At 42.1% G+C, this 20200-nt stretch overlaps 1 protein-coding gene across 11 annotated transcripts in view; it reads right to left on the bottom strand.

The window, feature by feature from the left end:
* The window catches only part of DNAH9 (dynein axonemal heavy chain 9), a 313704-nt gene that overhangs the window by 167947 nt on the left and 125557 nt on the right, over positions 1-20200 (bottom strand). For 10 of the 11 annotated variants that reach the window (XR_011523200.1, XR_011523198.1, XR_011523197.1 and 7 more), the window contains 5 exons: positions 13456-13666; positions 9525-9652; positions 7835-7943; positions 6448-6595; positions 2191-2365 (listed from right to left, as the gene is read on the bottom strand). Coding sequence is in view for 7 of the 11 variants with exons in the window: in XM_070561099.1 (XP_070417200.1) it covers positions 2191-2365; positions 6448-6595; positions 7835-7943; positions 9525-9652; positions 13456-13666 (771 nt within the window). In the remaining 4 variants the exon portion in view is untranslated. Of the gene's footprint in view, positions 1-2190; positions 2366-6447; positions 6596-7834; positions 7944-9412; positions 9653-13455; positions 13667-20200 lie in introns of those variants that run through there. The other variant, XM_070561100.1, reaches the window with a different exon arrangement.

Here is a 20200-nt window from a genome sequence, read left to right as displayed (position 1 = left end):
GGAGTTGCACTCAGGGTTTTAGTCTCCCAATCCGGTGCTCCCTCAGAGATCATTTCCTGTGATCGATTGCTGCAAACTATTTAGCCAGGCCCCTTCCCCCCTTTTATTACTGGGCCTTCTACTCAAGCAGAGGCTGTACTTTGCACTTTTGCTTTGCTTTACTGACAGCTTTTTAAACGTAAACACCATTGGTGTTCCTGATGTGAATACTTTGGCCAACTCCCTACTTTTCAATTTACAGCATTATTTTGGTGTTTGGCTTGAATGCGGACTGTGTGGGGTCTTGGACATTCCCTGCTGCTAAAAGCTCTCTCTCTTGTCCTCTCCCCATGTACCAGCCTGGCTGCCTGCAGCTCCAAGTGCTCCAGAGCCCAGGATGCCTGGAGGGGTGCTTTCCGCTGGGCTTTTAAAAAGAGTTGAGTGGATTTAAGTTTTTCTATACAGAGATAGAAAAATTGACCAAGTATCTTCATCCTCCTACCCCACTGCCTGCTGGGCACCAGCATAAGAGAGAAGCTCGGTAGTGGTTGCTTTCTGACATTTCAGAAGCCGAAAGGTCAGAGACTGCATTTGATGGAAAGCAATAAGCTATGCATTCTGGATGTCTGTGCATTTCAGCCAGGTCTCATCCATCCTGCTGGACTCATTGCCTCCTTGCCTCAAAGGGGAAATGTAAAGCTGTCAAAGAAGCAGTCCACGGAGGAGCTCCAAGGCCTGCAGAAGAGACAGCATGATATTCTCAGATGTCAAGCTCCCATCCATCCAGGCATCCTGCTGCCCTTGGAGAGTCCCCGTCTTCACCAGCCTCTAGCTCTAGAGAGGGAGATGGAGGAAGCACACATCCCAAGGACTTGCAAGAGCTGTTTTCTGAATTTTGAGCACCAAAGAACATGTTAGGGAGTGATGGGAGGTAGGATGGATGTTACATCCAGAGCCTGGGAAAATGGAAAAGAAATTAATTGTTAATTCTAAATTAATTGTTAATTCTCCCAGCTCACCTCCATTTTGGATTCTTAGAACATGGTTTGCTCTGGGAGGCTGAAATTTTTTATCTCTTTCCTTGAAAGGGCCCATAATCAACCCAGACCAGCAAGAGAAAATCATAAGTCTCCAACAATTACAGCTGGGTTTGATCTCCTGTTGGAGAGAGGCAGGTATTTGCTATGAAACTGAACATTTATGGTGGGAGAATATTAATAATAAGCACACATGTGTGCCAGCACTATTCTAAGTGCCTTGCACATATTCATGCTGGGCAATTAGAACAGTATCCCTTCATTTAATCCTTACAAACATCCTAGGAACTAGGTACCACACTCATCACTCTCATCTCCTTTGTACACACAGGGAAAGTAAGGTAGAGAGAGGTTAAGTTACTCGTTCAGGGTCCTCTAGATAATAAGCGGCAGAGTTACAATTCAAATGCCGAGTCCATATTCTTAACTTCTATATGACATTGCCTGATAGATAAAGTTGTTAACAACTGGTCTGCGTAAGCTTGAATATGTTGTTTCTAGAAAAAATACCTTTTATCTGGAGGCCACTAAGTAAAGAAAAAGGCTGGGAATATGGGAAGGGTTAGGGAATAGGATGCCAAGATACTCCAAGCCAACATCCCTACCCCAAACAGCAGGGGGCTACAGCAGCCAACACTACGAGATAAATACTACTTTGTTTTCCCACACCCAGATGTCAATTAACTTTCAGCCCAAACTTCTATGGATAGCTCTGCATTTCAGGAGTATGGAGATGTGACGGTTAACTCTGGTCTGGTACGGAGTGGTACCTGCTTGTTCTGGAAGATTTTTCGAAGGCTAAAGGGGTTCCTTTCACTCAAGCTTCAACAGCACGGCATCATTCCACATATAAGAAGCATATCACCTTGCAATGTGGTATACTTATAGCTCCAGTTGTTCAAACTCAAACACTGCAATTCTCCAGGAAATCGGGGATACATTCACTAACTCAAAAAGCAACAGCTCAAAATACAGCCCAATCTCATCTGTCTGACCCCATGAGGCCCTCTGTGGGGACTGATGTCTTTAGCAGAGCAGTGGGTAAAACAAACAGTTCGACGCTTTCATATTGATTCTGACATTTAGCCATCCTGTCTTCCAAATCTTTGCTGGTAGGTCAGTTTTTGCCGCTGTGGACTTGTACATGGGTGTTAACCTCAGCGCGTCCTCTTACCTGATCTTGGACCATTGCTCCACCAAAAGCCCAGATGGCAGCAAACACAAAATAAAGCTCATAGGTTTCCTTGGGGCAGTCTGCAGGGATGTCCTCCTTAGTCAGCAGACACTCAAGAAGGTAGCACAGCGTCTGAACCATGCTCTGCTCTGGGATTGGAATTATCTTCTTAAATCTGCAAAGAGAGACCCAGGTGTGCTCTAAAACACTGGATTTTCCATCCCAGAGGTGTTGCTGGACAGCCATGGAACCTAGTTGGTTTCTGCGGACTCAACATTTGTCATGCTGTTTTGCAGCAGCAAAAACTTTTGGATTACAGAGGACCATGTTGCTACCGTGTTCTCATCAGCTATTTTCGGGTCAGCTCCCTTTGCAAAGAAGTAAGGGCCTGGAGCACACCTAAGAAGGTTCCTTTTCTCATCTTCCTTTCCTCTGATGCCCTTCCCCTCTCCTCTTCCCTTCTCTGAACATTGATGGTCCTCTCTCAGTCCTTGGGGAATGTAGGCAGCTGCAACTAAAAGAGTAAATATCTCAATTTCACTCCTTTCACAGTTTCCTCAGTTGTCAAAAAGCACCTACAAGAGTCAAGGTGGCTGCAATTCTGAACTTGGTCCTTCTACTCCTCCAGCTCGGAGGAGTTCCCTCAATTAAAATATATCGAAAACATTTTCTCTGGGGCCAGAATCTTCTATAGGGGGCAGAGTGGGCCAGGACAGATGGTTATTTTATACAATCATGATTCACTTGATGGAGTTCCTCTTCTGAAAAAATACCTCTGTGACTTTGTCCCGGCCTGGCTTTTCTATCTTTATTCTTGGCTTTGGAGGTCTTGACTGCAAGGCAGATATCAAGAGAGGCATAAGGATGAATCTACACCCAAGGGAGCAAGAACATGTGGTGCGTGCACACACACACATGCACACACATGGGCGCTCTCATTGCACCAACTGGACACAGAGTACACCACGTACCCACACACTAACCCCTCCTGTACACCTGCCCACGTTGCCATCTCCCATGGGAAGATGAGCTCACAGGCTGCGGAGAGGCAGTCTGTTGTTATAAGATGAGCAACACCGTCAAGTGACACCTTAAAAGTCATTTACCAGCACAGGGCCTCAGAGTGTCACAGCAACCCATTCTCTTTAGTGTTTTGTGTTTGCCCCTGTTTATAAACCAGTTGCAATCCTCACAAGTGGTCTAGTAGTTTAGGCATTACTTCTACGAGTAATGAGAAAACTGAGTGCTTGAAGGGCTTTCCTTCACTTCTCTGACACATCTTTGTAACAGAATGTAAAATGGAACCATCTCAGGCTCAGTTCTGGATGAGGCACCAAGATCGCAGGGGCCGACTACTCTGACAATTCCAAACTGAGATTCCAGACAGCCTAGGGGAGACTTGCAAAGGGTTTTGCAACCCTGGCCTCTGGTCCTCTCAAGGGTATAGAGGATCAAAGTAGGAGATCTGAAAGGGCTAGAAATTAGCATACAGAATTTTAGGGAGAGCTCTTAGTGTTCAATGAGTACCCCCTCTCCCGTAGGGAAGGCAAGTGCTTGCCTCAACTAGAAAGACAGAGAAATGGGCTTCAATAGGACTTCTCTGAGCTGGCAAAGGACCCACGGCTGGAAAACCCTGCAGAGACTTGCTAACCTCACAGGGGAGTTTAGAGAGGTGGCTTGCTGGGGCAGCCTGTGCTTCAGTTTGTCAAAGCAAAGGAGGGGTGAGTGTTTTCTGGGGTCCATTGTGGGCTATGAGCATGTGGGCTTGTTTTAAAAGCTGGCTAAGGGAGCCACCCAGAGGGGTTTGCATGAGGAGTTGTCGATGATTGGCTGAGGGAGAGGCATTTACTTGATTCAAGGAAAGGCATATAGGAGATCTCCAGTGATGGTGAGAGGTCCAAGGAACTCACAAAAACTTCCAAAGAGAAAGAATCCGATTTCAAACCTGCCACAGTTAGAGGGTCACTAAGGCCATGCTCACTGCAGTCGTTAAGACTGTTCCCGCCTCTTACGCTCTTCTCTCTGTCCCCCTTCAACCATGATGGGTCAGAAGCTACAGCTGGTGCGGGGGCGACTGGTAGAGTGAGAAGAGAAGTCAAGGACACTCGCCTTTCCCAGTGCAGGCGGAGAGCTGGAAGCAGACCTGAGCTGTGCGGGCAGGGGGAGCAGCTTTCATTTTAAATGGAGTTTGCTTATTAAAATTTTCACTGTGTGTTTTTAAAAATTTTCGTGTGTTTGTATGTGTGATTGTGTGACCAGAATTGATCCAATGGCTTTTCATTACTGAAGAATGATGAGAAAATTCATGGACGTTGACCTAGATTTCATCCAGGGCCAGGAGGAGAACAGCCACATAAAATGGTTTTGAAGGAGCAGTGGGAAACAAAATAAAGTTGCAAAATTATAAAAATCACCCCTTACGATGTCTGCTTGTTCATAAAACTATGTGTCGACATCGCACAGATTCATGAGAACAGGGCCACGTAAAGCCAGCATTACAAGGCTGTGATGAATAAAATCCAAGTAAGACTTTGAAGTAAGCGCCTTGTTACTAGCTAGCTGTGATGCCAAGGGAGCATCGGGGAACCTTAGCTCCCTGATCTCCAGGATTGTCAGCTGTCTTAGGAGTGTTGTGAGAATTAAATGAAATAACACCCAGAGCAGGCACCACAAATGACAACTATTTTTTTTTCCTTGATACCCATAGGGTTCAGAGATTGTGGGGGAATTGTCTCTGGACAGACTTAACACAGAGTCTTCAAAGCTTGTCTCAAAGGCTTGTGCATGAACATGAGCACACACGTGTACACACACACACTCACACACAAATAGACAAGAGTTTGGCTTCTCTTGTTCTAAATTCCCAGAGTGGGAAATGGCCTAACTTTTAGACAACTTGAAAAATAATTATTGACCTTGAAATATAAAAATTACAAAATCCAAATTAATAAATGTCTAATTAAATATCTAAAAATACACCACTATGTCAACTACTTGGCAGCAACTCAGGTTTTTGTTATATAAAAGTCAGTCTTTTTTTTTTCTTTTTGGCTGAGGAAGATTCCCTGAGCTAACATCCACTGTCATTCTTCCTCTTTCTGTACGTGAGCTGCCACCACAGCACGGCCACTGACAGATGCGTGGTGTAGGTCCATGCCTGGGAACTGAACCCAGGCTACTGAAGTGGAGCACGCCAAACTTCACCACAAGCCCACCGGGACTGGTCCTAAAATTCATTCTTAACATGGGTAAATTTTGATAGAGTGGGGGTGGGGCACATGAAATGAGACCACCTCAGGCCCTCTTGCAGTAGGAAGTTCTCCCTTCACCTCTGCCTCCACACTTGCGAGCAATTCCCCACCTTGTGCTTGACAGACCAACGAAGAAGGAGGTGAGGATGACTTTTAGTGATGGACTTAACTTCTGGGAAACACAATCCTGACCCTAACTTGTTGAATCCTTAGGGACTATGGATTTCTGCGGCACGTGGCCTTCGCAGGACCAGCTTCTGACGGTTGAATTGGACTAAACTACAAGGTTGGTACCCAATTCATAGAATGATGCATCCAATGGCAAAAGAAGAGAATGTAAACCAACAGCAGATTCCAAACACTGGAACCGTTCTCTGCAGACACATATAATATTCTTGCTGTAATAAGTGTCCTTTTGGTTAAGAGGATTAATCTCGTTTATGTGATAAATGGTCAAGACTTGTTGCTTTTACTTTTGCAAACCCATAAGAGGAACAGTGACTCATGGTGTCCAGAGGGGCAGGACAGTCAAATGATGCATTATACCTAATCTCACATTATCTGGGCCATGAACATACACAGCCAGGAACAGGAAGTATGCCCCACATGTCACCGACAGCTGTCATCTTCACCTCTAGGTCTGTGGATCTGGCCTGTGTATCATTTGTAGGAGGGCCAGCTGTGTGGCCTGCAAACTGAAGGATCTCAGGATTGTTATCTGATATTACAGCCCACAGCCTCCTTCTAAAACACCCATGTGGCACTGATGGATGGCACTTTAAATTTTCCTCCTCTTCATTCATCTCACTTCTTGCCTGAACTGACAATAGGCATCCCATGGCCATCCTAATGTGTGTTCCCCTCTGCCATCTGCCATGCCCAGAGGGAATGCTCTAGGGACATCTGACTTTGGGGACAGGACAGAACATCAGTGGGACATCAGGTGTGAGCCAACAGGCTTTTTATTGCTGCTTTAACTTGTGACCTTCCTTCTTTCTTGGCCCACCTGGTTCTCAGTGTGTCTAAGCAGGTTGGAAGATACTTGTCAAACAGAATGGTTAAGTTGGCTCTCTCTGTCTGGATTTCCCTCCTGTCAATCCAGCTGCTCACCGGAGGATTCCATCCCAGGTCTGCTGGGTTGATGTACAGGATCCCTGGAGCACAGAGAATACTGTTGAGTGAATTTTCCATAGATGTCAGTATATTCTTCACCCCAAAGAGCTATTTTCTCTGTTTAGAAAATGTATAGAAAACTGGACTTAGAAAGAACAGAGATCTGGCTGAGGTCTGAGAGGGCAAATGGGTTTGCTATTGGGATCCACTGTGATGGACTGATAATAGCCGATGGAAAGCAGTGTTGAAAAGGATCGTAAGGTCAAGTCCAGGCTCAGGAGGAAAGAAGGCTGTGATTGATTAGCAATAGTTATCATAGTATGCAAGTGTGTAGCAGGTTGAAATGTGGCCCCCAAAAGGAAATGTCCACGTCCTAACCCCTGGAACCTGTGAATGCGAGCTTATTTAGAAAAAGGGGCTTCGCATTTATTATCAAGTTGACTATCTTGAGATGAGATCATCCTGGGTTATCTGGGTGGGGCACTTACAAGTGTCCTTACAAGAGACAGAAAAGGAAAGACACACAGAGAAGAAGGCCATGTGAAGATGGAGGTAGAGATTGGAGTCACAGGCCACAAGCCAAGGAACACCAAAGCTGGAAGATGGAAGGGACGATTCTTTCCTAGAGCCTTCAGAGGGAGCACAGCTGGTCTGACACCTTCATTTCAGATGTCTGACTTCTGGAACTGTGAAAGAATAAATTGCTGTTGTTTTAAAAGCCAAGTTCATGGTGATTTGTTAGAGTAGCCCTAGGAAACAGATACAGAGTAAGAGAGACCAGTCTCCTGGCCCGTGTTCCCAGTCTCAGCACAGATCCTTGAAAGAGGATCTGATACTATGGAGGAGAACAAACACATTCTGTTCATCCTCTAGTCTCTGCTGATCAATTTGCCCAGTGGAGACAGAAGAAAGCTAAGGTATAAAGTTGCTATTTTCCACCAGGATGTAGTGAGAAATTGCAATGCTTGGTCATCTCCATTAACATGGAGGCTAGAGCTGGCCTACACGCAGCCTAATTCGAGGCCCTTCTATGCAGAGGGATAGAAGTGTCCAGCCCAGGGGCCATTTCTCTTCCCATTACCGTAACATTTCTGAATTAAGAAAATCACATGGCTCTGGCCTTAGAGCACTTGCTCAGCCCCTCAGAGGTGGATTAGGGCTGAGTTTAGGCCAGAGTTTTGGATGATCGATGTTCGACTCCTGTTTGGAGCTTCCTTCTGAGCCAGCAACATCCTATCTAATGCTAAAGGCATCTGTTGCTTTCTTTTCTTGGGCCATACCTGCTCTGGAGACAGTTGCCGGTGTGGCTGTGCGCAGGTGGCTGATCTCAAAGAGGAGCCTCATCGTGGGATTCAGAGGGATCCTCTCATTGCTCGAGAGGGTCAGCACCTGGAAACAACAGAGGGGGACGCCAGGTGGTACAGAGCTGGGCACGTGGCCAGCTGGGGGGGGATTTGTTTGATTACTGCTGCGAGGGATTATGGATGATTATTTTCTTATTTATGATTGTAAGTATTTTCTAATGGTCTACACCAATCCTCTCTTCCTCCTCTTGTACTCCCCCTCCCCCATCCCTGTGCGTGTGTGTACTGCATCAGCAAACAAGTTATCTAAAAAGTTTCAATTGATGTCAATGATTTGACTAAACTAGACCATATTGGAATAGTAGGATTACTAAAGGAAAAAAGCAGAGGCTTCATATTACTACTGTTTCTTTTAAAGCAGTCCCTCTGGGAGAGCATACATTTATTCTAACGATCCTGTAACTGTGGAAATCATCGTAAAACTTCTAATCTGGATGTGCTTTCTGAACAAGTTCAGGAGCAGCTACCAGCTTAACAGCCATTTTATTGGCATTCATTTAGTTTTCGTTGTTTATGAAAAATAATATACTGTCACTCAATGGATAAAGATTCACTACCATTCAGGATGCCTGACGGGCTCAGGATATTGCTGATCCTCAATTTCCTTATTTATAGAATAGGAAAAAATTAAAAGATTTGAATACATGATTTAGGATTCCTTTCAGCTCTAAATATTAAATTAATCTACATGCAGAAGATTCTGAACAAAGTTAAAACTATGCTAAAAACAGCATAAACAATGCAGTGCTATTGAAGTAAGCGAAAGTTGCTTGTTCGGATGAATCTGAGATGTCTGTTAAAGACGCAGGCAATAAATACAACTAGGATCTTGAAGAGAGATCTGAACCCCCATTTTCAGTGGAGCGTTATTTACTATAACCAAGACATGGAAACAACCTAAGTGTCTGTCAATGGATGATTAGATAAAGAAAATGTGGTATGTCTAGATAACAGAATATTATTCCGCCATAAAAAAGAAGGAAATCCTGCTATGGATGGACTTGGAGAGCATTATGTTAAGTGAAATAAGCCAGACAGAGACAGAAAAATATTGTAAGATCTCCCCAACATGTGAAATCTAAAAAAGCTAAACTCATAGAAAGAGAGAGCAGATTGGTGGTTGCCAGGGAGGGGAGAGTGGGAAGTGGGGAGGAAATGGGTGAAGGTGGTCAAAGGGTACAAACTTCTACTTATAAGATGAGTTATTCTGGGGATTTAACGTACAGCAGGGTGACTGTAGTTAACAATACCATATTGTATATGTGAAAGTTGCTAACAGAGTAGACCTTAAAAGTTCTCACAACACATAAAAAAAGGTAATTATGTGAGGTGATGGGTGTTAACCAACCTTATTGTGGTAATCATTTCACAATATACATGTATTTCAGATTGCCACACTGTACACCTTAAACTTACATAATGTTGTGTGTCAATTATTTCTCAATAAAGCTGGAAAAAAATTTAAAAATAAAGACATTAGTAATGATTCCTTACTTGGGGCCAGCTCTTGTGTAGAGTGGAGATTTCCAAACGTGCCTGCCACGCTGGGGGACTGGTTTCATAGACGATTAGGGATGATGTAGGGATTTCCCTTCCCCCTTGATACCTTGTTATCATCCATGACAGTGTTGAGAGATTCAATCCACATTGGATCTATGTCACCATCCAGTAAAATCCACTTGGGCCCGTCATGAGTGATGTTGGCAAGCTCCCGCATGATGGAAGAGAACAATCCTAAAAGGAACCACGGATATCTTATTTTCCATTTCACCGTCAATCTTCTGTCTCTTAACGCAGCCTTTGTCTGTTAGCTACCACACTCGGAAGGAGGTATAAATAAAAAAGGCAGGTCAGAAGTGGCTTTGTAGCCTGCTCTACCAAAAACCTGACGATGTCCAAGGGGCCAGTCTCTCCGAGCTTCAGTCTGACTTTTTCTAAGGACAACAGTAGCAAACTCTGTTAGTACTAAGCTTCTTAAGTGACAAGGGACCCAGTGAATCATTTCAACAGGGAACTGTGACACGATGGAATTACATAAAACCTTTTAGCTAAGGTTTTCATTCTTTGTCCCTGCAGCCCGGGTAAATCTTGTCAAACGCAGGCTTTGAGAGAAGGCACGGAATGATTCTAATTGGCATTACAAAAAGGAATTTATATCTTAATTTGGATAGAATTTATTTTTATGATACTAAGCTTTCCTCATCAATAATATGGCATGTCTTTTCATTTATTCAAATATTGTTTTATGTTCCTTAATAAATTTTTGCAGCGTTTTCACTGCATCTCTTTGGCTGGATGTATTCCTAAACATTTCATAGTTTTTATTGCTACTGTGAATGAGATTTATTTTCTGTATTTCCATTTTTAGTTAATTCTAGTGATTTTTCAATAATGTCTCAAGTTTTCTAGGTATAAAGTTCTATAATCAGCAAAATAATTTTTCTCCTTCCCTCCAATTTATACCATGTATTCCATTTTCTTGTCTTGCTGCATTTTCTAGAACCCTACCAAGCAACACTGACTAATAATGTTAATAATAGGTCTCCCTGACTTATTCCCGATTTTAATGGAGGTGGCTTTAGTTTCTCATCACTCAGAATGACTTCTTTTTCCTTTTGGCTTTATGTAACGAGTATTCATTATATTTAAGAGATTTTCTTCTACTCCTATTTTACTTAGAGTTTTTTTTTACTAGGAATGGCTACTGAGTTTTTAGTATCTATTCATTGAGCAAGTGATTTTCTACTTAAAGTTGTCAAATCCTTCATTTTAATACTTAAAAAGTAATTGATCTATCCGTACATTCCTGGAGTAGATTCTACTTAGTCAAAGTGTATTATTCTTTTGAGACACTGTTGGATTTTATTTACTGATATTTTATTCAGAAATTCTGAATCCATATTAATAAATGAAATTGGGGTATTGTTTTTGGTTCTACATAAAGGTTATCAAGATTATTCTGGCTTCATAAAATTATTTGAGAGGTGTCCTTTTTTGATTTTTTGGAATTATCTTTTTTTGTTCTCCTATGATTTTTAAATTTTCCTTTTCATTAGTTTACCCCTTTTCTACTTCTTATTAAGTTTTGTTAATATGTTTTGCTAGAGGACTATCTGTTTCCTCTAGTTTTTCAAATATATGTCATCTAATTAAATGTTCTCTTCTATTTTAATTGTCTATATCTACTATCATATATTCTTTCTAATTCCTAATCTTATATATTTTTACTCTTCCCCTTCCCCATTAATGATGCTCACAGTGGACTTATTGGTCTTTATAAGGAGAATATTTATATTTATTTAACATTCCTATGATTTTCTTTTGCTCCTTCCCACTAATTTCAGCTTTTATCTTTATTAGTTTCTTCTTCCCAATTTCCTTCAGGTTTAGTTTATTACTCTAATTTCTAAGGATGAATACGGACTACCTTTATTTCTAACCTACTTTCTGTAATAAAGAGTGTTTAGAGTTTTCCTTATAGACTTCAGTTGTGTCCCATAGGTTTTTGTATGAAGTGTTCTTCTTCATATTTCTTCCCAGAGGGGTTGCAATTTAATTTTTTCCTTAATCCAGGGGTTAAGTGAGCAATTCTTGATTTGCAAGTGTAAAATTATTTTCCGTCATTTTCCTACTATTTGATTTTAATTCTATTGGATTATTATCAGAGAATGTGGCCTGTAAATTGATACTTTTGAATTCATCGTGGCTTCTTCTGTAGCCAACTAAATTTTTAATTTTTGGAAACGTCCCATGAACAAGCCAAGAAGGAATATTTTCTCTTTATAAGATGCAAAGTTCTACAGTCATGTGTTACATTGACGTTGATGATGTATTTCCCAGGTCCTCTAATATCTATACTTATTTTTCTCACTATGGGACCTGTCTAATTTTGAAAAAGGTGTATTATTATAACTCACTATATTTCTATTTTTATCAAGTTCTTCTAAAAAATTTTAAAAGGCTATATTCCATTTACTTGGAAGCTCTCTTGTTTAGTGAATACAGATTTATGATTATTATATCTCCTTTGTCAACTTCTCCAAATTTCGTGTATATATTTAATAAAACTTTAATTAAAATTCCAAGAGAGTTTGAAGTTTTAATTATATTGTGTGAAATTAAATTTAATATGGAATAAGAAGTGCCTGAGACTAGCCAAGAAAATGACAAAAGAATATTGAGGAAGGACCTACCCCATCAGATATTAAAATACATTATAAAATGATTGTAAGCAAAATAAAATGACACCAGTATTGGATGTGATAAATAGAACAAACTAGAAAACCCAGAATCAGATCTCAGTATATGTGACAAGCTGGTGTTTAAATCAGAGGGAAAGGACGGTTTACATAATAAATGGCGCTGGCACATTCAATTATCCATCTGGGAGGAAATAAAGTTGATTCTCTACCTTACTTCATATTAAGCCGAAAAATAAATTTCATACGGATAAAAAATTTACCATGGCATGGTAAACGTGCCATGAAGTGTCTATAACAAACGGTAGACAGGGAAAAACCATTAGCGATGCATATAACAGACAAAGAGTTAACATCTTTGATATATAAAGAATTCTTACAAACTGTTAAGAAAATAATAAGGGGAAATAAAATCACAAAAGAGCCAAGTCTTAAGACCAATAAGAAGGAAAAGATGCTAAGCCTCATTAATTGTCAGTGAAATAAAAATTAGAGAGGCTGCTCCTTAGATCTCCTTGTTCCAGGCCTCTGACGAAGGCCCTAAATTAGAGGAATCCAGGCAGCTTGACCCCAATGTAATCAGCCTTTGAAACATTAGGAGGGAGATGAGATTTCCTCATTCCAGAAGCCACAGAAGTTTTAGACGAGGTCCTATCAGCTCATAGAAAGTTTTCTGTATTTTCTTTTCTGCTCTCTCCTAGTGACAGGAGACCCTTTCCAACCTGCACCTGTGATTTTTAAATCTTTGATGGTGACTCTGAGGTCTGTAGTTAGTGAACGCAGGTTTGGGACCCTTTGAATAGCTGTAGAGGGGCCCATGGCTCTAGGGCCCTCCTGAGATGAGTGATGTCTTCAGCATCACCAGGACTGGCCCAGGCACCGTCTTCTGTAGCAGCTTCTCCACTACTCCTGGGACAGTGCTCACAGGGAGAGGTGCCCTCCATGGAATGCTAGACTGCACCACTCCTTTGGGAATGAGCTGTGTGCTTCCCTACCCTCCCCATGCCTTAAACCCACTGCCAGGCAGGGTAGAGACTCCATGATTTGTGCTCCAGAACCACTAAACTATGGCTGAATGCCTGCTTTGCTTTACCCTCATCAAGTGCCCTCTGTCAAGGGGCAACTGGAAGAGGTCTCCAAGGAAAGAGAACATCTGAAGGCTGAGGTTCCCTTCTAAGCTGACATCGGTTTCTTCCTTTCTTTGATTCTTTTCACCTCCTTCTCCCATCCCAAATAGATGAAGCCAGTGTTCTCTCCTCTGCAGTTCACCCCCCTACAGTCAAGCCTGCCCAAGGGGCTCTGAGAATGCGGGACATCCTAGGGGTATCCCACGCTCACCGTCCTTCCATTCTCGTGTGGCTGGATTGATGATGCCAAAGAGTTCATCGTTTGTGACTGCTTTGGGGTTGAGGTCAGTCCAGACAGGGCGGCGTTTCATGACCTGATAGGTCTTGTGCAAGGACCTCAGCACCTGAGACTTGCCGGTACCAGCACTGCCCACCACGAACACAGAGTGCCGCACCGCCAGAAGCTCCTCCAGCTGGACCACCTGGGGAGACAAAATTCAGCAGAGAGACCAACCTGTTGCTTATCTACATCCCAACTGCTCTTTGGAGAGACAAGCTGGCGTCTGAAGTGAGACCTGGTGTCAACAGAGGAAGGGTTATTCACCTCAAGATGTGATGGCGTCCTAAGTGTAGGGGCAACATGATCCATTTATTCACTTATTCATCATTCAGGGGTATAATTATTAGTTACCAACTGAGTGCTAGAGAGTATACCAATTGAGGGGGATCCAGAGATGACTCTTCTGCCCTCCACGATCTCATAGTCTGATGGAGAAGCAAGTCAAGTTGAAAATTATTATAAAGTAAGGTGATAAGTGCTATAGTCAAGGTATTCGTAAAGTGCTATGGGAACAGATGGGGGGGAAACAATTGATTTTGTAAAGACAAAGGGAACAAGAACGGCTTCACAGAGGAGCAGGCATTTGAACTGGGGCTTCAGGGATGAGTAGGAGTTTGCTTAGAAGAAGAACAGGAAGGATATTCCAGGCAGACGTAACAGCAGAAAAGAGGCCTGTGGTGTGACAGAGTATTATGTGGTTGGCCTGATGGTTTGATGAGGCTAAAGTCAAAGAGTCCCTTGGGGACAATGATGGCATTGAAGGTCTCGTCACTCTTGTTCTAGCTTGCCTCCAGGCTCACCTTGTCACCCTGTTGTAGGAGTACACTTACTGGAATGAAAATCTGATCATGTCACTGCTATCACTCTGTCCCTTCAGTGGTTCTCCACAGCTTTTGGTGATGAAATCCCAAATCCTTACACTGGTTTACAAGACCCTTTTTCAGTCTGATCCAAACACGCCTCCATCTTATCTCTCATCCTCCAACATGCACATTCCAGGTAGACAATTACTTGGAGTTCTTTAATGATGCTCTTTCCCCTGTCTATGCTTTCAACATACTGTGCCTTGTGTTCAGAAGTTATTCTTTTCCTCCCTTCCTCAGCAGGCCCTATGCATCCCTTAGTCTGGGGTAGGTGCCCCATACCTACATCCTACCTCTTAGTCCTTATCAATATGGCAATGGTTACTTTTCTGTCTTCCTCTTAGATTATCAGCTCTTGAAGGCAGCAGGACTGGGCTTCTGATCACTCATTGCCAGTGTCTAGCAGAGAATCTGGCATATACCAAGTGCTGAACAAATATTTGCTGAAAATATGAAGGATGATTGGGAAGGTTGGATGGGCCCTATCATGAAAGGCCTTGTACGTCATGAGCTACAACATGTGAACTTAATTGTAGATCAGATTTCTTCATATTTTGTGCTGTAAAATCCTTGATAGCAGAGGGATGTGAACTGAAGAGGAAATGCGCTGAAATATTGACAGGGTAGTGGCATAATGAAAGTTTTTTCCCCATATATTTTATTTATTCTACATTTTTTAAAATGATAAATAATAATTCCTATATTTTAAAAAATTTAAGTGACACGGGTATTAAAAAAAATTCTAGACTCATACAACCATGGAATCAGAAGGACAGGGGTACTGTGAAGCTCATTATGAAGGTAGCAGATAAATGACTGTTTGGGGAGCAAGATCGTTAGCTTCCATTGTGGTAGGATAAATTATTGATATTAATTTAAGTTTTGTTTTCCACAGTATCAATATTTTCCTCTTCTCTATCCCAAGCCATTGCTGTTTCTCTGATTCAGAATCCAAAAGCACCCAGAGGAGAGTCTCAATCCTGGCTCTTGTTCTGTTCTTCTGGGCCTTAATGCAGGATCTTCCCAGATAAGGATGAGGAGAGTGGTTGGGAAGGGTCTCCGAGGGGCTGACATCTAAGCCAATATATGAATGAAGACGAGTCAGCCCTGTGAGGACCAGTGGGAAGCGCATTCCAGGTAGAGTGGCAATGAGTGCAAAACCCTTACATCCGGCAGCAAGTTTGGAGGGCTCGAAGAACAGGAAAAAAGGGGAGAGTGCTATCAGATGAGATAAAAAGAGGTAAGCAGGGGTTAGATATGCAGGATTGGTAGCTGGAATTTTATTCTAATAGAGGAAGTTTTTGGAGGATGTTAGGCATGAAATTGACCTGAGGTCACTGCATTAAAAAAAATGGAGGAGGAGGAGGAGGGGGAGGGAACAGAAGAGGTGGTGGCGGTGGTGCTCTGGCCATTGAATGGAGACTGTATTATATGCCTAGATCTTTTGTTTTTTTCATGAACAACTGATTCCCTGATACTGGAAAGACTTAAAATTGCTTTCCACTTCCATCAACTTCCTTTTATTTGTTTCAACAGCTTTATGGAGATATAATTTATATACCATGAAATTCACCTTTTTAAAGTGTACAATCCAATGGTTTTTAGCATATGCACAGAACTGTACAACCATCACCACTATCAAATTTTAGAACATTTCATCACCCCAAAAGGAAAAACCATACCCATTAGCAGTCCGTATATATCCCCCAACCCGTACTTCAGCCTATGTTACCCTGATAGACATTCTGACTCTATAGATTTGCCTATTTTGGACATTTCACATAAATAGATTCATGAAATATGTGGTATTTTGTGACTTACTTCTTTTGCTTATGATGTTTCCAGGGCTCATCCATGCTGTAACATGTACCAGTTCTTCAATACTCTTTATAGCTGAATAAAATTCCATTGTATAGGTATACCACATTTGTTTATCTGTTTCTACTCTCTGACTGTTATGAATCCATTAACTTTTGACAGTATCTTTTGTAAGATAAATATATGAGTATCCCCACCCTTCCTTCTGTCTTTCCTTTTTCTGTGTATCTCCTATCTTCTTTCAGATACATTATACTTTTACATTGCCATGTTTGATAGTATTTACATTCTGTTCTATATTTATATTCAGAAATTTTCTATTTTCCATGATTCTAAGAGTTGGAGACCAATAGTGGCTTACATTTTTATGATTGTAGATATTTTTCACTACAGAAGAAAGTAGTTACCTGGAATATATTGTGTTCTCTATGGGCCTGGTGTCGTGACTTGCAGAGGATATTCTAAGCACCAATCCAAGGTCAAATGGACACTCTTTTCTTACACTCCATAACTGATCAATATCAGGTCATATTTACTTAAAAAAAAATTTAGACCATGATTTCTTTCTCTTGATGTTTTTAATTGCTTTCTGTTCTCTTTGTTAAGAGAAAGGACATAAGCCTTAGTTCCCATAACTTAGAAGTTGAACAAAACATATCAGAACTTTCATCTTGTTAATCTGTTCTTGCTTTGAATATCTCCAGTTTTGAAATCCTTTTTCTTGGAGACCACAGACTTCCTGCTCTAATAGGAATTGATTGCTTTCTAGGTCTACCGACAGCTAAGCTATCATTCCAGGATTCTGTTTTGATTCCCGATTTTTTTGAATCTCATGACATTTTTACTGCTTTTCATCCTCATTTTGCTGCAGTATGTCCTTAAGTAACTTATTCAAACAGGTTGCATACAAAGGAAAACTTATGACTCTTTGAAAATATCTTGATAATTTGGTTGGTATAGAATTCTAATCCTGAAATAATTTCCCCTCAGAACTTTGAAGCAATGGTTTTCTTGTCCTCTAGTACCCAATGTTGCTAAGGAGAAGTTCAGATGTCATCCTGAATTTCATCCCTTCCCTGGGTCACCTGTATTACCATGCCACTCTGTCACCCAACCAGGAAACTTTAATTTTTTTCTCGTCTTTTAAATTCTGAAATTGCATATGATATGTCTTTGTATAAGTCCATTTAAATCCACCCCATTCAGTACCGACTGAGCCCATCCAATCTGGACACGTGTCTTCAGCTCTAGCAAGTTCCCTCTGTTCTTTCTTTCTAGAATCTCCATTGGCATCATGCTAGATTGATCCTCTATAAGTCATCTTGCCTCTTGTGCTTTCTATCTCTTTGTGTGTGAGTGTGTATCATATATATTATATTTTATTATACACATACATGCATATATTTTCATCCTAGAAGATTTCCTTGACTTTATTTTCCAATCCTCTGACTGAATTTTGTGTCATCAATGATACAATTATTTATTCCAAAAGGTTTTCTACAATTCTCTAAGAGTTCTTTCTTCCGTCTGCTGGATGGGTGGGTCTCTTTCCAGGGTGGGAGGATGGAGCGGCAGCTCTGTGCACATGGTCAGATCTCCGCCTTTTCTTTGTCCTTTCACTTGTGGGCAAGTGAGCAGACGGTTGGCCTTCAGGGGCCCCAAACAGAAGGTAAGGGCTTAAAAGGGGGGACATTAATACCCCAAGAGTTTTCCTCAAAGAGTTTATTAAATCCCTTAGACTCTTCTTCTTGGCTGTGTGCTAAATGCCTGGCTGCACATGGTCTGCATTCTTGGGAACTGGGGACTAGAATGGGGAGCTGGCAGAAGAGTGTGGGGAGCCAAGTTGCCAAATTATGGGCTAAACAGACTTAATGATCCCCCCTCTGACTGTTTTCAGTTCTTTCTCACCCCTGCTCTCCTTAACTTCCAATTCTAAGCCCAGAGCTTCGCCGGGGCTCTGATGGCAGGCTGGCTGCCTCCTCGCCCCTCTACCCCAGAAGCCCTTTCTACATGGATTCCGGCCTGCAGCCCCCCTGCTCTGCCTAATCTGTCAACTTGTTTTCATCCTCTTTCCGTCTTTCCAGAAATCTACACTTTTCAGTTTCCACACTTCTATGGTTTGATTCTTTTTCCTTAAAAAGTAAATTTATATCATCACTTTTAACGGATCTCAGGATGCCATCTCAGACCAGAGCCCCACTAGGGGGTTTGGATTAATTAACTTTCAGAAGTTTAAGTGGACAGTGCAGATGAAAAGTGGGCAGAAAACATCATCTGTTCCAAGAGTCTTTAAGGAGAGCATCTGTCTTATCCAGAAAGCAGTTATGAAAAAGCAGAGGAGAAAAAAAGAAGAATGTGGGCCAACCAACAAACAAATAGAAAGGAAGACAAAGATTCTGAGTAGGAAAGAAATACAGAGGACAGGGCAGGAGGGTCATGCTCCTCAGCAGACTCCCAGAGTCTGGAAAGATGGGACTGTTTGGTTCTAAGACATCAGCCCCCATGCACTGCATCTTAGAAGCCTCATTGGGTTTAACTCATCTCTGGGGTGGGGCGCCTCTTAGGATCAGACTCTTCAAGAGAAGATTCCTCCATCTGGCATTCAAGGCCTTCTATATCACGGTCCCATGTTATCATTTGAGTCCTATTGATCACTGGCCCCTGACCCCCACCTCAATAACTTTTTCTCTAGAAATACTGGACTTGCTGCTTTACAACCTCTCTGTTTCCCTATCTACCCTTTTGCTGACCCTTTCTCTCCACCTGGAAGGCCCTCCTGCCCATCTCTACCTTTACAAAGTCTATCCATGAACTTGAGAGGACAGAGGCTGGGAGTGGGGATGGGCTGACTGGCAAAAACAAGCACAGCTGCAAAGGGCCAGGTGATGCTTTGCTTTCTTCTGTAAAATGTAATCTCAGAAGTGAAAGCAGACACCGACTTGCAATTCTATTTATATGTAGCCAGGACTTAATCTCTACCAATGAAAGTATTGCGTGTTAGAAACACCTCCTGGAGTGGAGTAGGAGTACGCTGCCCCCCAGGGCTATAAGGTCCTCACGGGGGAGCGTGTTCTGTCCCGTGAAGCAGCCTAGTGCAAAATCTTGGAGAAGTAACAGCATTCCAGTTTCCTCAACTATGAAGTGACGCATCTGTGTCATTGGCCTCAGGGGTGGTGGGGGTTCCAAGGTGATACCAGATGTAAAACCACTCGTGAACTCTAAAGTGATGTTCACGTGATTCCTAAAGATATTATTGTACAGGGAAAAAAAATTCTATCCATGCCCCTGTAACCCAGAACCCTCTTTTGTGGCACTTGTCACAACCTGCTCCAAGGCATAGTTATTTGTGTGCAGGCACTCCTCCTGTAACAACACGTATGCATCCTGAAAACGTTACCTTCTGCAAAACTGTTCAGGAAAAACAACAGACTTAGGGAAAAATGGGATTGGGGCAGACCACTCAAAATGTACAGAACTTTGTATCTTTATGTTTGTTTGTAGAGCCCTACAAACCCACCAATGCATCCTAATCCCAATAAGAATGCCAGCACAGTTAAGTCCCTGGAGAATTTACACCTTGCCTCATGTTGGTCAGTCCTTTGTAGCCTTGAATCTGGGGCCCTGTGCTTCCCTTTTCAAGTGTTAGGTCACAGACATATTCACTTCTGGTAAGGACCTTTTCTTTTCTTCCTCTATTTTATGTATGTGGGAGGCCTCCACAGCATGGCTGGTGAGTAGAGTAGGTCTGTGCCTGAGATCCGAACCTGCAAACCCAGGCCACTGAAGCAGAGCATGTGGAACTTTTACCACTCTGCCATGGGGCCAGCCCCTTAGTAAGGACCATTTTAACTACAACTAAAGATTCCATCTAGATGGGGTGTTCTTCATTAATTCATTGTTTTAACACAAGGGGAAATGTCTTCACTTGCCCTGAGCCTCCTCAGAAAACAGTACAAACCACCATGGTTCCTACAGCCATGAAACTAGATATACTT

Source organism: Equus przewalskii, chromosome 10, assembly GCF_037783145.1.
Source record: "Equus przewalskii isolate Varuska chromosome 10, EquPr2, whole genome shotgun sequence".
Classification (NCBI taxonomy): domain Eukaryota; kingdom Metazoa; phylum Chordata; class Mammalia; order Perissodactyla; family Equidae; genus Equus; species Equus przewalskii.
Note: the sequence above shows the minus strand (reverse complement) of the source record. Positions and strands in the feature narration are given on the sequence as shown.